Source organism: Xiphias gladius, chromosome 1 (genome assembly GCF_016859285.1).
Source record: "Xiphias gladius isolate SHS-SW01 ecotype Sanya breed wild chromosome 1, ASM1685928v1, whole genome shotgun sequence".
Classification (NCBI taxonomy): domain Eukaryota; kingdom Metazoa; phylum Chordata; class Actinopteri; order Istiophoriformes; family Xiphiidae; genus Xiphias; species Xiphias gladius.
Window position 1 is genome coordinate 5663082 of NC_053400.1, and position 17253 is coordinate 5680334.

A 17253-nucleotide genomic window follows, 5' to 3' on the forward strand; every position below is an offset into this window, starting at 1 on the left:
TATGTATTTATATTCGTTTAATATGAAGTAAAATGACTCGTGAAAGGGTCATCATAAAATCTGGCTTCAATTCACTACTTTACCATCTTATCCATAATGTTCGCATGCATGTTTCAGAGTTTGTGTACTGGTTCGCACATTCTCCCGTCAAGTTTGTTTTTAGAAATCATTATTTTGTTATCTACACCTTTGCTTTCCTACTGTGACATGAGAAAATGCCTTCCAGCCTACTGCAATATTGGTAGAAAATTACAGTTACATATTTGCTCCCAGTCATTCAGCACTAGCTTTATTTTTGCTTAATACTGGTGGTTTGTGATGCTGCTGCAATTTGTTTGTAATATAATATAAATGATGCAGGTGCAGGTTGCCACCACCATCAGATTTAATAAATATACTTTGATGTGGATGATGGCTTGCGACAGCTTTTCACTCCACCTTTAACTATAGCCATTCCAACAAAGTGTACACCGCTTTGCTTTTCAACATGGTGGATAACATTTCCTATGTCTTTTATTCCAACTTTAAGACAAAACAGTAGTTTGTTGGCCCCAAATATCCAAAACAATGACGTGGTATTGGAAAAGAGGTTCAGAATATCTGTTCTGTCAAAACGCATTTATCATTATTACGTTTGATAATCATTATAGCATAACATTTATGTGTCACTGGTGTTTATGAAATAGACTACTCAGTAAGCACATACTCTTCTGTAATACACAAAAATAATTATAGGCAAGTGGAACTGGGGTGGGTGAATTAATAAAGACAGCAAGGCTTTCATGAAAAACAACAGAAAAACAACAGCAGGAACAGCAGCCTGAATGGTGACCTATAACTATGTGTGATTATGTGTAATTCGCAATGCCTAACAACAAGACGTGTCTGTATTGATTTATTGTTTCCACTTTAAATTTGCACAGGTGTGACAGGTATTTGGTCATAAGACAGTATCCCACCACATAAAGTTGCTTCTTCAGGTCACCTTACAAGGGGGTTTTTGGAATGCCTGGGAAGAGACCCAGAACATGTAGAAAAAATGCTAACTACACAGGGAGGACGTGGACTGATATTCAAACCCCAGTACCAGATTTCAATCAAGTTGTGCTTTCACAATTATCATCAGCCTTTTTACATACTGTATTTGTTTGCTTGCTAATCTATGCTCTGTGATACCACCATGGAAATGAGCAGCAAACACGCAACCTTTTACTTACAAAAAGTGTCAAATTATAAAAGCATTTTTACCAAACAGTTATAGGAAATAAATTCATTTGATGAGTTTGTCTTTCACTATATAGATTTTTTGTACTTTCATGATACATGATGTAGATGAAAATGACCTAAATCTATCCATTTCGCAGACAGTTTTGATGCTCACTTGGCCCTGGCATCATGTGTTGCTGTCACTGACAACTCTGAGTGGTACAAAAATCACAGAGAAAGTTGTCAGGGCGAATGAGCATCAGTATGTTGAAAAATACATACTTCTGATGTTTTGGGGTTTTTATTTGTTGTACGTCCATTGGTCTGTTAGGTGAGGAACCAGACTTTTGTTGCCAACCATGACAAGCAGTGCAGTTTACACACAGTTCCTTCATTATTTTGAATTATGTAGATAAACAGAGACTTATATACAGTTTATGCAGTATATACTGTGTATCATTGGCCACTTAATGCGAGTTATGTGACAATGAGTTAAGGACACATATTGAGTCAAGTACATTAATATCTACATGTATAATAGCTACATTTTTGCAGTCTAAAGGGCAACACATATCTTGATGAGTGGCATATCTTGATGAGTGTCACCATGTCAGGATATGCCACTGTGCCTTTTCTCAGTACCGACGTGCCTCAGCAAGCAGCAATTTTATCATTTTGCTTCCTGGATCAGCAGCTACTGTACCTTGACTACTTTCTCTGTATGTATGGCACAATCAGGGTGTGCTACAGGTGTCAAATGATGCAGCACCACACAACACGGCCAATGTGGGTTGCCTTTAAGAGGTTAGGGATGAGAAAGCCAACGATTCTGGATAAACTGTTGGTTGCCAGTGAGTTTGGATGGACTTTTTAAATATTAGAAATCAGTTAAGATGGAGTTGTGTGTCAGAATTTTTTGAACTCTGCCTGGACAAGAATCTAATTTTTAGAACACCACACCACTGACTTAGTTACTTCTCGGGAAATAGCACTTTTAACAGTTTTATCACTGATGCAGATGCATTTCCGTACTATCTTTTGTGTAGAATTTTCCCTGTCAGCTCTGCATCCAGCAAACTGAGACAACGTTCCACATTTTGACTGACATATTTGATTTGTTGGAATTTAACACAAGCTTTTAGCCAAAACATCGCAGGAGGCAAAACTAATGCCTGCAACCAACAAGGGTGAGAGCAGAGAGACCAACGCCCTGTTTGGAAGGTTCATCCTCAACTATGTGGAATTTCTTTTTGGCTTGACTTATCCAGCAGATTTGTAGTGTAATTACTCACTGGTTGGCTGGTTGCAGTTGGTTACATTATGTTGTTTAGATTGTAATTCAAAAGGCTGTCATCAATCATCAAGATTTGTAATCAGAGCAGAGTCACCAACAGATAAACCCACAAAACAACTAGGTAACAAGAATTTACTACGTATCAATATGGATAAAAGGATAAAGGACACAAACAATGACCTACCTTTTGTTTGTGGGCAGCCAGATAACCATGCATTTTCTCAGGCTGTAGGAAGGACGGGCCACCATGCACAGCGAAGCGAACATCCAGCATTCGCTCCCTCACATCTATTAGGCTAAAGATGTTGACATCATCAGGTGGAACGGAGAGCATCTCAGACAGGAAGTCCACTAGCAGCTCGTAGCGGCTCCGCTGCTTCCCTCTCAGTTCCATGAACTCCTTTGCTGTGATGTCTGAGAGGCACACACACAAACACAATTGGAACTGTAGGCTTTATGGAAGTGGCCTCATTATTTCCAAGGATAAATCAAGGATTTTGAAGTCGGATTTTAATTCCTAACTGTGCCAGTTAAAGGTAATTACACTCTTGACAATTTGTGGTTCCGTTTCTAATCATATTCTGCAGCAGGCTCCTGAAAAAGAAAGAAAGATATTTTGCTCATGTTTTATTTCCCTGCACTACTCCAGCACTTGTGGTTTAGCATGTGTATGTCATGATTAAGGACAAAATTTGATGGTTATGTTGATAAGAGTAAGTACACAAATGAGATCAACTTTAGAGGTGCTACATGTAACTTTTCTCTGTCACCGAACATGGTTTCTTGCTGGGAGTGGATGGTGGTGATGGTTGCTTATCAACAGCTTCAGCTGAGCTACTTGTTCAGGGCAGCCGGGACACTATAGTGACTCGATATCAGAAAGTGATGAGATTGGCTGGCCAGGCCAGGGCTAGCCGGTTTTCATGCTAACTTCAGTAGAAGATAAAAAGTAATTGAAATAGAAGCAAAACAAGAGTTAACTATGGTGTTACTTTCCACTGCTGGAGATAGCTCTTTGTGAATAAAGGAATGAAATTTGATGCTGAACTCGCAACGCTTTATTTAGACTGGTAAGTAAAATATTGTTAATGCTAACGCTTGCCAGTGGCTATGTAGCGACAGGGAAACGTACATATGGCATCTTTAAGCTTAATAAACTGACCACTTGTCAAGATTAAGAACAGGTCTCGTGTCATGGCTGCGATCAGGCCAAAAACCATCAGTCGAAAGCTTGGCTTAGATTATAAGAACTTTTGGACAATTTACCCCGATCTATCCCTATAGAGATTTGGGTCCATGTTTAGCACTATGTTCCACACAGACTTTGAGAAGTTGAGATTTTCTTCTCCCTTATCTGGACAACCATGATCATTTCAAACTTGTTTCTTGGTTGTGAAGATCTGGACCTGGGCAGACAAGAGGCAACTACCACTCAAGACAGAGACAAAATTAAAAACATAAATCACCAGAGTCATTAGGATACATCTGGAAAGCATGAATGTCTGTACAGAATTTTGTGCTGATACACCTTGTAGATTTAGAGATACTTTAATAGACAAAATTAAAAACATAAAGCTTATGAAATGCAAATGGCAAGACTCGTGGAACCTATAGGTTTGAATGGTGGCTACAGGGAGTTGGTAGAAATTAGTCGAAAACATGTGTGTGGTTGATATGACCAAGATCTCATCTGTCATTGCTAAGGTCCTGAGGAGGACATGAAATACTGTACTGGATTTTATAGCAATCCAGCCAATAGTTGTTGAGGTATTTCACTGTAATCCTTTTGATAGTGCTTGAGGAAAAGTCAAAGGATCACCAGAGTCATTAGGATACATCTGGAAAGCATGAATGTCTGTACAGAATTTTGTGCTGATACACCTTGTAGATTTAGAGATACTTTAATAGGACAACCGACACAAAGATAACTTTGACCTGCTGGTGGTTCCAGGCAGGATAAAACAGTCAGGGAATCACCACAGTCAGTGGTCTTCATCCTCTTGGTACCATGGACTGGTTGTAAGAATGTCCACCTCATGATGGGGCTATAGGAAAATCCAGGAGATTACCCAAACCAGTAGGATTTATCCTGTGGGGATGAATGTCCAAAAGCAGTTGAGATATTTCAGTCCAGGCTAAAGTGGTGGACTGATCAACCGGCTGACGTTTTTGTCTTTGCTTTGTGGTCACTTGTATTAGGCTTACAGCTATTTTGTTGAATATTCTTTGGCCAAATTAAATTAAAAACTACATTTATATTGAATGTGCTGCGCACATATAAAGTAACTCTGAAGTCCTGAAAATAGATTGATTTCTTAGCAATGACATCAAATTCCCCTAATAGATTTTTTTTTTTTCTGAAACACAGCAACATCAAAGGAATGTACTGTATATATAAAAGATGGTTCCCTAACAAGGAGAGGCTGCGCCGGGGTTTAATCACACATACACACAGGCACATTTGTGCACCACTCTGCTTAACTTGTGTGTGTCGACAGCCCTGACTGTTATATACTGTGTTCTACAAGAGTGTTTAATGATGATTTTAAAATATAGCTTGCAAGAATATAATCCAATGTCAAATATACAATATGCAACAAGACAGAGAGGCAGAGCATGTGTCAAACCATGAGGGAGAAAACATTTTATCTTTAAGTAACCATTCTGTGACCAGTCCTGTGGTCCTGCTACCTGAATCGAGCCAGACGAGTCACTGCCAAGTAATGGGTTGGGTTTGGGTTGTTTTGCTGCAAAAAGCTTCAGGCTTCTTTATCTCTCTGTGCCAAGGTGTAGCCAATGCATTGCATTAGACTAATTAGCTGGCGGTTAGCAAATTAAAATAATATGAGGCTTCAGCAGTCTCAGTTACCCAAATCAAGTGCGGAAGCCATCAACAACCATCTTTATAAATTGTCTGTACAAATAAATAAATGAAATGAAAAAATGTGTGTATTCTCTAACATGAGGACCGATTCCAAGGACAACCAGAAACTGCCCAATGTAACAAAATGTCTTCATAATCAACATTCTGAGACTGATTCTCAGAGATAAAAGTACAAGAACACACACACATATATATAAATATAAAAAGGCGGGCAGGGTGATTAGGTTTGTGAGTGTGTAGAGGGAGACAGCCTTGGCATTAAGAGACAAGACGGGGGGCTCAGAATGGGCTCAGCGGATACAGCGTGAGGGATCGAGGCTAATGTCAGCTCCCATCAGTCAGTCCAGCGGGAGAAACAAGGACACAGGCAGACAGAGAGACAGTCAGGAGGGATGGGGGCGGGGGGTAGAGGGTAGTAACTCCTAACGCAAAGTGGCAGCCTTTGCACCTGGCTTTGATCCAACCTCACAATTCACTACTGCTTTCTCCTTCCCAGAGGCTTCATCAGAGTAGGGTGTCAAGGCAGTAGTGCACACATGCGCTCCCGCCTTTAGGCTTGTGATTTCACACGAATAGGCACAAAAAAAAGGGATACATTTCCAACCCAGTAGTATACTGTTGACTAGACTGGTACAAAATAGTGAAAAACACAAGAAAAACATCATTGTCTTTGTGCAGTTTGCTGTGCTTCTGCCTGACAAAAGCCTAAGCATGACTAAAACACAGTGGGGCCATTATTCAATATGTTGTTTGGACAAAGTAAGCAAGGACTTTTTTAAGTTTTGAAGACTCACAAAGTCTTTAAAACTGCCTTGAAGAAATTTTTGAAAGGAACCAAACGTCTGTTCACTGAAAGACAACTGCTGTCACTTCTCCAACCCAATCCATTTTTGCTTTTACTTCTTGAGAGCCAACCAGTAGATTATTTAAAGGTAGAGGAAAATGATTGATATCAAATAGCCATTTTAAAATACGAAAAACTAAATTGAAAATTAAAAAACAAATCATAAAGAAACACTGCAAAAAAGTAAGGACTTAAATGGCGTAGCTATTCTGAGATGTGTTTATAGAGGTTACTGTACCATGCCTTTCTTAACTTTGTATGACAATAAAGACAATGCAAGTGTGTGTGTGTGTGTGTGGGGGGGGGGGGGGGGGGCTCTGAAAAAATACCATGTATATAAGGTTTTCCACTGTGCATATTTTAAATGCCAAGTACTTTGTGACAAATAAATAACAAAAATATATAGAGCTCTATCTCTGCGTTTGCTGTCAATCTCACCTGTTGATTCTGCCCTAGCTGGCTCTCCCACAGCAGCATGTTGGCTGCTGTCCTCCTCCGCCTCTCCTACATCTGTCTCTTCATTAGCTACAGCTATCCCTTCCTGACCCTCTCTTGCTGCTTCAGCTGCCACAGCAGCACTGGTAGCCTGGAAATATACGAAACAAATTGATTGGATAGCTAATCCCACTGGTCGGACTTCAGCTTTCCCAGCTTTCCCACTCCCACTTTTCGTAGGTTTCCAGGTACTCTGTTTGGCCAATATCTCTGGTCCAGATCACATCTGCGCCTCCTCAGAACTAGCCCTTTTGAGTCTGAAAATGTTTTTTATATTCATCTGGACTGAGTTAAAGAATTAACATTAACTTTATCACTTGCACGAGCAGTTGATAATGGGTAGCAGCTAAGCTAGCCGTCGTTTTTGATTCGTAATGAGAATAATCACTGGTTGCAGTCATAGTACAGTGCTGAAAGAGGTGAATGAAGTCCGAGAAATCTCACATACTGTATCATCCCTGCAGTAGAAAACCTTTTTGTAGAAAACCTTTTTGGTTTGGACGTTTTTTTTTGAAAACAGATGTAAAAAGAGAGATAGAGAATTATTTGGCTAAGATCTCAGCAGAGCATCTCCTGTTAAAGGCCAATCTCTTGGCAGGCACAGTTTATAGAGTCCTTCTGCCTTCATGGTGTAACACAAACCACGTCAGCCTGCTGTATGCAGTGTATGGACTCATCATGTGCCTCTTATTGTGCTTTCCCCAGAGAACTATGCATTTTACTCTAAGCTAGTTTTATGTAGACATTTCAAGGACGTTTTGTTTACCACATTTTTTTTACCTTTCTATCAATATTGAGAGAGAGAGAAGGGAAGAGAGAGTTGGAAGGAGCCTTAATCTCAGCAGGGCAGGTTTAACTAGTGCTTCTTTGTGCGCCCTTATTGCATTCCACATTTGTTCTTGAAATGGGATTTGGAATGTCAAGGAGGGTGTAAGTAATGCTATAAGTAGAATATTTTCATAATCCCCGAGACTGGGAATCAATGAGACTGTTTACTCCAAAGCTCCACATGGAAAAATAAAATCCTGGAAATGGCTTCTGTTACATATCCTTTGCGCACACACATGCTGCTGTCTTGGTAGCTAGCCGACACCTCAGGATCATCTCAAAGTCATCAATCTTTGACATGACATTTTGTTTTGAAACCTCAAGCTTACACTTTTTGTGAGTCTTGTTCATTGCTGAACTGTAGATTAAAAGCATTTGACTGATTTTGGCACTCTATTCACAGCAGTGGCAGACGCCGGTGCTCTCTAGCTCTCAATTTAAGTCCCTCTGTTACAACCTGGGGCCTTTTAAATCAATGCACTCTGCAGCTAACAGCCCTTTGATGACAGTGGAGCCATTGAATAATGGCTCCACTGAAGTGACCACCCCACAGGCATAAATTGCTGACAAATCTAACTGTAAAAATACAAGTTTCAGCTGCAAAAACAAATAACAAAATTGATAACTGTTTAATTAAGCAGTCTTTTTCATGTTGATTTCCATTATTCCTTTTAAATACTATTAATATTTGCTACTCATCACTTGGTTCACCATTTCCCCTTCACATATATTGGTATGTGAGCACCAGCTGTTCTCCACCATAATTTATCTGGGTGTGGTGCACATTTATTTACGTCAGCCCTGTTTTCAGAATGAAATCATTTTATCTACATATGAGGGTTGACTCTCTCTTATATCCTTTCCTTTCCTTCTCTCTTTCCCTCTACTCCCAGCTCCTCTTTGGAGTGCACCTTCTGGCCTCCTCCCTGCTTCTATTTCAATATCTCTGAAATCATAAAAATTCTTCAGCCATGTCCCATTTCTCTAAAATGAATTTAATTCTGAAGAGACAACCGATGTGCTGTGCATCAGGTAATGATGGATGTTGCTCAACATGTGAGGAGAATCTGCTGATCGAGCAAAACCTCTCGACTAATTATTTTGCCAGCATAAGTAATGGAAACAGGCTTTTCTGTGAATGCACCGACGACAACTGAGAACCCATGATTCAGGGGAGAGGGATTAATAATGGGTGTAATCTTTTGCTAAGGAAACGTCTTTAACTGAGAGTGTGAAAATCCTTTGAAACTCTGCAAACAACTAGAGCAAACAGTAATCAGCGCTCATTAATTTTCTACGACTGGAAACAAGTCTGCAAATAATGACCATGTTCTCCAACAGTCCCTTGTCAGCATTACTAAGTTGAACACAGTTTTAATTTTTGGGCAAAGCTGATTTTTATCAGCTAATAACAAATTGGCATTGTTATAGGTCTTGCCTGTTCCATAAATGTCACAGGCTATCAATCAAAGGGACCGCAGACAGGAAGGCTGCAAGTGATGTTTGACACCACTATAAACTGGTTGAAGTGTCCTCGGAAGGCGAAGCGCTAAGGGGTCAAGCACGTTGGCATGAATGTCAAAACAAAGCTGATACAAAGGAGTGGTAAATAACAGCCTGCAGCTCAATTGGAAATTGTAAGTTAAGGAAAGTTTTTTGTGGACCTGGACATATCAGGAATTACAATGTCTGTGATCAAGTTGTTACGGTCCTCTGTAATGTTCAGAACTATAACTTAATGGGCATTTACAACATTCTACATACATACAATACCCGTTCTTCATGTATTGTATTGTATATATCGAGCTCTTTGTCAGGGGATGGGGTGTTCTCAGGTCAAGTTATGACAACTCACTCAACTATGTCAACTGCGTATAGACCATCAGTGGCAGACACACCATCGACTGGGAAGTGGTCAAGGGTCATCATCTGGGAGTCAGTGGACACGCGGAGAAGGATCAAGTAAGAGATTCTCATGTGGCACCAGAGACCATTTTTGACCAGAGACAGGTGTGTGTTTGTGCATCTCTGTAGGTTTGTACGTCAATCTCACCAGCCAGGCGGAGGGACCCTGAGTTGTAGATGGCCTCGTCTCGCAGCTCCCTCACATGCACGGTGACAGTGGAAACAGCATCCGGCCAAATTCCATCGGACACACGGACCTGGAACTGATAGGTGCCAGGTGGGGCATTCTCCTTGATGATCAAGAAGCCTGTTCGCTTGTTCAGGATAAAGTAACTGAGGGAAAGAACAAACACACAGACACCCACATCAGTTTAAAGAAATGTATATTTAGACGAAAACATTTTTAAGTCTTTGTTCTAATTCACACAAGCTGAGCCCTCTACAGGAGGAATAACTTTAATCTCTAAACCTCATGAATCAACACTGAAAGTCTGGCTCTTAGATGTTCAGCCAGCCAACCTGATCAGTCACTAAACACTGCATCCACTCTCCACAGAACAGTTCTTTTAAGACGTTTTCATTATTAATAAGCAGGACTGAGGCATTCTGGGGTGGCTGCCATCATTCAAATTGCTGCCTTGTGTGCTGGTCTCCTGGCCACAGCAGGCTGGATCACAACTGTTGATGTGATCTAACATGTTTAGGCCTCTATGTCCACTACCCTGCTGCTCCACTAGGGGGTGATCCCAAAATGCAGGGATTAGAGCCTGGAACCCTTATGTGCTGCTAATGGTGGTTGAAGCTCAAGTATCGAGCTAGACTTTCATGCAGGAGATTGGAGATTTTCCACATTAAGGATTTGCAATTATTGACTGTCTTTTTATCAACCCTAACCACATTTTTTTCCTTAGTCTAACCATACCTTAACCACAGTTTATTTGTCATAAGCACAATCCACATGTAGTTGCCATGCTAATATATTGAGTAAATCTGAGATAATGTGGAATTCTGAAGAATCGCCAACACCAATGTCCTCGTCTGGTGACGAGGTTGTCAAATACAGTGACTGATCAGTATCTACTTTCAAACTTATAGTTGCTACTGGCCACCACACATTTTCTTTACTGTAACTCTGACATAACTCTAGGAAAAATGATATTCTTACAAAGATGCATTTTAACCATTTTAGCATCTAACAAAACAGTCTTGGCAAACATGTTGCAAGCCCTGGCAGGGCATGTTAATTGTGTACTGGGACCCAGGGTTTTCTTGAGTACACAAGGTATGATGTGCATTCCTTTATACATAAACATGTATCATTTAGAAAAAAAATAATTTTCCAATTTGATCAATTAAGTTATTATTGTAGATGGAAACATATATGTCTCTGTTAGCTCTGTGATATAAAGGCCCAGAATACATGTAAAGCTCCATAGTCTTTCCCTGTCTGGTTGCCAGACAGATGAAGACAGAAAAATAAAAATAATCTTTTTTCCCCTCGGCCATGTGTTTTACTCAGTGTTTTATTCTGTGATTTAGTGTTTATTCCGTTTTCCACTGTAAACCAATCGCCCTCTGGGACAATAATAGAAAGGTAGCAGAGACAATACATTAGGGAGAGGGAGGCAAGGGGAAAAATGAGACTGACTAATAGGCACAAGGAAGCTATTCCAATTGGTCCTTGTCTACATGTTCCCCTTGTACAGTAAATGAGCTCATTCAAATTTAATTACAGAGAAAATCCAAGGCAGAACCTTGGCAAATCAAATAACAACCCACTTGTAGAGACAAGGGCCACGTTAACTCATTTTACAGCACATGCTGTGCTGTGTAGATTAGGTCTTAAGTCTAGCAATTAATTCCAGGTTTCACATCACTAAAAGACAATTTTACATCTCTCGCAAAACTATCAAAATTACCCTTTCCTATTTGGTACTTCACAATCTGCTGAAGCATACTTCTATTGACATTTATGTCAACTAATTACATTTCTGGCCACTACTCCAGTAAAAGTAGGACACTTGCAGTTAAACTAGTCTACAAGGTACACTGATGTACTAAGTCAAAATACAAATTTTCTCTCTGTCCGGTGCGATGCAACAGCACAACCTCTGATCCAAAGTACCAAAAATTGAATCGCTTAAGTACACACTTACAGTAAACAACAGCTACTGTGGTTGATTTGATGCACTGGACTTAAATTATATAAAGCAGACCAGAACAAGCTATGATCAGATCCATTTTGTGTAAAGCCAGTACTGCAGTGGTAAGACATTGTGTTCTGAACTCAGCTTAGGTTTGAAACACCAAAAGACAAGAGCTCTCATGAAATGTTAATGCCTTATTTTACACCCAGTCCTCCAAGGGGCTGAGCCTTGACTTTGGGAGAGACGAGGCAAAAGTTTGTCATTTTGAGTTCAACTCAGCTTGGAAGATGAAGACTAAGGTGTTGTAGGGTGCAGGAGTTTCACTGTATGTGTTTTTGGGACTTGTGTGTGAACATGTGCGTGAGTGTGTGGAAGTGAAAAATATATTTGCTCAATGTGACTTTGGACAGAGGGAACCCTCAAGGAGAACATTTTCAAAAACAGACCAGAACCTCCGCATCTAATAGCAGGAAAACACAGACACTTTAGCAAAGAAGGAAGTACAAGAATAGGAGGGGAGGGAAAGAGGAAATTCAGGCTCAGAATTATCTGGCTAATTTAATCAATACATCAGGAAGTCAGCTTGGTAGTTGATTGCTGACCAAATTGCCAACATGAAATTAGGCATACAATCATCACATGAGGGGCTTCATTAGTAGCTGTGTAGATGAGTCTCCAGAATCCCAATGCTACAAACATCTGGCCCTCCTGAGAGATATTTCACTCTTTGCATTATTTAAATGACTAAATCAATTAATTAGCTGTATAAAGTAAAATGGCTCATGGCATGAAAACAATGTGTAATCAGGTTAGTTTTACAGAATAACTATCATCCCAAGTAGTACAGGTATATCGTCTGTCATTAGGCGACAAAGATTCCAGGCCACCAAAAAAACACAACCTGCATAGATATCTGAGATGGTAATGGTGGAAAACCTTGAGCATGAGCTATCATTAGCACAAACAAATACAACAGAAGATGATTTTATTGACTTCTGTCACTGTACTACCTGTTTGCATAGTGCAGCTTTCTTTTTCTTGTGTCATAGGTCTAAAATGTGAGGTGTCCAGCATGGATGGTTCATGCAGAGTCACACTATTTACCTTGGCACATGTCCTTCAAAGGTGTACGTCTTGTTGTCCCAGTCATCGGGGTCAGGAGAGTAGACCTTTCCAAGCACTGTAGTTGGCATACGGCCTGTTGACAGAAAACGCATCATTTTATTAGTTCACCATTTTAAATGACCATTAACTCTGTGCATATAAGTATGTCTGTCTGTGATTGATACAGCAGCAACGGACTACTTGGAGACGTTTGTAAAGGTCTATACTGGCCCCTCCATTTATTCAGGAAAACTTTTGGTGTAAGGATAGGTGTTGCCTTTCTAGATGTGTATCTCCATGTATATGTGTGCATCGAATGCGTTATGCATGTAATACCATTAATACTGAATGCACATATTTCAGGATTCAATAGCCATCTCCATTCAGCAGAACAAAGAAGTCACATTACAAGTGGTTGGCATAGGGAAGAGGAAATGCATAACAGAAACGCTGTTTGAATGCACAATTATTATAATCATGTAGAAGGCCATGTTGTTGCCATCTCTCCTCTCCAACTCCTCACACTCTGAACCATATGGGAATTATTCTGATGGTACCCTTCAAAATTTAAAGACAGACCTTGAGCTGTTAAATTTTAGCCTGTTGTTTGCCTTTGCCGGAAACTTTCGAGGAAAAAGTTACACACCACTGAAACAAATTGTTAGCCTTTGTGGCTTACAATGGCAATAAATGATAATGCTACACTATTTTTCAGTTGATTTAGGTCCAAGTATATGAACAGAAGATACATACACAAACAGCAGAGAAGTCCTTTTATTATTTGGTGAGAGGGGATACAAATACTTTCAACTTCATCTTCTAGAGTAGGCGGAATATAATGCTTCTAATACCTATACCTAACTATGTGAATCCAATTAATTCCTTACAAAAATCTGAGATTCACTGTAGTTTTGTCCTTATACCAACCATGCAATAGACTGCAGAAGAAAAAATATGGCTGTGATTAATGTCAAATCGAGCTATGGCTTGCCTTTGTGACTCTTAGAATAGCATAATTGGAGTCAATCCAATGAAACACTGATCATCCAGACAATATTAATGATTGACAATGAGTGGCTTGAGGCAGAGTTGAAAAAACACAATAAAAATGTGTTGTGTGTTAAAGGAGGAGTAAGCAATTCAGGGGAAAGACTGCTGATATTTGAACTCAACAGCCAAACAAATACACCCCTCCCTCCAGTACTCCTTCAGCAGCTCCGACCAATAAATTCATGGATGCACATTGCCAAGGCAACAACACTATAAACTGGGCTAGCTGACCAGAAGAGATATATGGCAGAATCCAGAACATCTGCTGCCTGAGGGAAAGTTAGCATCAATGATGGGTAGCAATTTTTATTGCTATAAAAATACTGGTGGCATATGTTTTTTGTAGTTCTACAGAAACTCTGACAATAAGACACTCAATGTTTAAATTGATGTTGAAGCCAAATATTTATCTAAGACAAAGTCTAAGCAGAGGGGTAGCTTAGCCTTTGTATCGGTAATAGCATCTCCAGTAACTTCATCAGTAACAGTAACTTACTTACTGTCGGTGATACATGGAGCAATGTTGTTTATTGCGAACTGTAAAAGAACAAGGAATAAAATAATAAGACGTTTGGATTTTCTTGTTACTACGGTGTAATTCCATAGAGGAGCACATAGGCGGGATGAGTAACGTTACACAGGCAAAGAAATGTTATTCCAAGGGAAACAATGTGAGGTCTGCCGTTGCAAGTAAAATATTTTTCTACCGAGTTGACAAGGTAACGTCTTCCATGTTATTTACGTTTCATTACTATCATGGCGAGCGCCATTCGTTGTGGACGAGGACATGGAAGAGCAAGAGTAGCCGTCAGAGGCAGAGGAAGGGAAAGAGAACAGAGTGCAACTGGTTCCAGCAGCCTGCCCTGTGAACGAGCACAAACGTCCCCTGTTGCTGACTGGCTGGAATAGCGTTGTGTGTCTCAGTCCGAGCCACTTAGTTTGTTTCTCATTTACAGAGCCAGGGCTTTGTAGGAACACTGTATTTTTTTTCAGCGCACACACAGAACGGACAGTTAGCAGACTGTGAGGAGATATTCACTGTATTTGACGAAAAGTGTACTGGATTGGAATCGCTGACTATACCTTTAATTACTGCACACTGATTAGGAATTAATTGCCTGGCAGTATCAGTTTCACCTACAGAGACACCTTAGGTAGCAAAGTTCAAAATGTGCTTGAAAATGGCTTGTACCTATAAAGTCCAAAGTTTCATTACTTTATTAACCTTTTTCTTTGCCCTTGAACACTACATCCTAAAGATGGAGCTAATTTTCTCACCTCGGTGACTATTGATGAAAATTGTCTTCTCCCCTGCCACATGCGCGTGATCATTTTGGTCACCGATGGTCACTGTCAGGGTGCTGGTCACTGTTTTGGCTGGACGACCGCTGTCGCTCATAATAATAGGAATAAGGAATTCTTTCTGGCGCTCTCGGTCAAACGTCCTCAGCGCTGTTAGTGTCGCAGTGCCATTAAGGTTGTCCTGGAGATAGAAATCATTGCTGTGGCGATACTCGGAGGGGATGGTGAAGTGAAAGGGCGGGCCATTCTCGGGAGAATCCTGGTCCACAGCTCGGAGGAGGGTTGATGTTTGGTTCAATCTTACTACCTAAACAAGAAGGGAGAGCATAAGGCGTAGTGGCTTGATCAGGTTAACAATAATTCTCCTAAGCTTCTTCCTAATGCCCTTCTTTTCACCAATGCATTGCATTATATCAGTATGTTACATGTTACATGAGATCAAACCCGGTCAAACCTACCTGTGGTCCAGCCACATTCTCGAATACAATTGGGGAGTATGCTGCCTCAAACTCTGGTCCATTATCATTCACATCCAACAGAGACAACTGGACTGTGGCACTGCCTGTTAGCGGGGGAACCCCATGATCGGTTGCTATGACAACCAAGTGATGCTGTGGTATCCTCTCCCGATCCAGAGTCCGGGCCACAGAGAGTACACCGGACTGGTCAATGGTGAACAGCCACTCGGGATCTGAGTCTTCCGATAGGCTGTAGGTGATGTCACGGTTCTGGCCTGAATCAGAGTCACTGGCCACCAAACGTGCCACACTAGTTCCCACAGTGATGTCCTCAGGCAGTGGGGCGAGAGACAGGAAGTGCGGGATGAAGACAGGAGCGTGGTCATTATAGTCCTCCACCTCCACCACACAGTGCAGAAGGCTGGAAAAGTCAAGGTCTTCAACCTGAAACAGGAACCACATTCGGTTTCAAATGTCACACAATGAGACACAAGACATTCATCTTATCAGCCAAATTTTGGCTAATACAGTAATTGTGATTTTAATTAATTGTGATTTTTGTCTGACCAGATTTATAATAATAATGTGCATAGTCAGCTGTTGCAAGTTATAAAAAAAAAAACCACAAATACCAATACAACTTAGCTTAAGATAAGTGATTAGCCCCCTATTATCAGACACTACTGTTTTTCACACCCTTGGCTATAAAGCCATGTCTAACCATCCATTTCTGTTGTGCTGATATGTGCATAGCTGATTTTTCACCTTATGGAATTGCAAGTTACTTTCCAACAGATACCTCTCCCTTGTGGGAGGCTGAGAGAGGCTGACAGGTTGGTTTGAGGGATTTATGAGACTTAAGAAAAACAACTACCTCTGAGATCATTGTTCATGGAAATTCTCAAAACCTCTGGCATTTTTTCCATCAGTTGCAAAAATTCCCAAAACTTTCCCAGCACATACTGTATGTGAATGTAATCAAACCTTCGATGCCTTCTCAAATCCATTTCATGTTTTCAATATTCAACAGCAGGCATCACAGCATCATTCATCCTCTGGCTTCTGTCAGTCTTGACTCAGCCTCTGTTTTTCTACATCCTCTTCACACATGCCACATATCCTTCAGTGACAGTTTCTTTCACAAAAATGAAATTAAACCCCATGAATCAGAGACAGAGACATGGTACAGAAGCTCAATCAAAATAATCTTCAATAGTACAAGGCTGGTTGAACAGGTTTTTGGAACAGCTTCCATATACCTTCAATGTGAGGTTGAACCTCTGCTCGCTGTGACGTTCATAGTCCAGACGTTTCTTAAGCCTCAGGGTGCCGCGCTGCTCCTGCTTGTGACTGACCATGTAGAACTTCTGCTCTTGGTCTCCAGACACAACACTAAATGTGAGCTGGGCATTTTCTCCAGTGTCTCTGTCCTCTGCAGCAAGATCCAATACCTTAGAACATGCAGGAACATCATGTGAATAAAGTATGTAGGCTTTACCCCATTACGGATGTTGGCTTCTTAATTTTTTATATATTTTGGATACATTTTGATATAACCAAGATCTTAACCCCGATTTTTGATTTTTGACAATAGCAGAGTAACAGAGCTTGAAACAGTGCAGATAATGTGGTTTCTGGTTGCTAACAACTTGTATTATGACAATATCCTGCTACAAATTGAACAAAATTCTGTAAATATTTTACAAGTTCTAAAAATAGGAAATTGATGTCCAGTG

The 17253-nt window shown here is 40.4% G+C and overlaps 1 protein-coding gene across 1 annotated transcript in view; it reads right to left on the reverse strand.

Annotated features, from left to right (window-relative positions):
- The window catches only part of si:ch211-186j3.6 (neural-cadherin), a 299335-nt gene that overhangs the window by 117926 nt on the left and 164156 nt on the right, over nt 1–17253 (reverse strand). Inside the window, exons 20-25 of the mRNA XM_040139108.1 lie at nt 16777–16968; nt 15518–15961; nt 15036–15366; nt 12708–12801; nt 9605–9789; nt 2685–2914 (exon numbers count right to left, since the gene is read on the reverse strand). Of these exons, the coding sequence (XP_039995042.1) occupies nt 2685–2914; nt 9605–9789; nt 12708–12801; nt 15036–15366; nt 15518–15961; nt 16777–16968 (1476 nt within the window). The remainder of the gene's footprint in view (nt 1–2684; nt 2915–9604; nt 9790–12707; nt 12802–15035; nt 15367–15517; nt 15962–16776; nt 16969–17253) is intronic.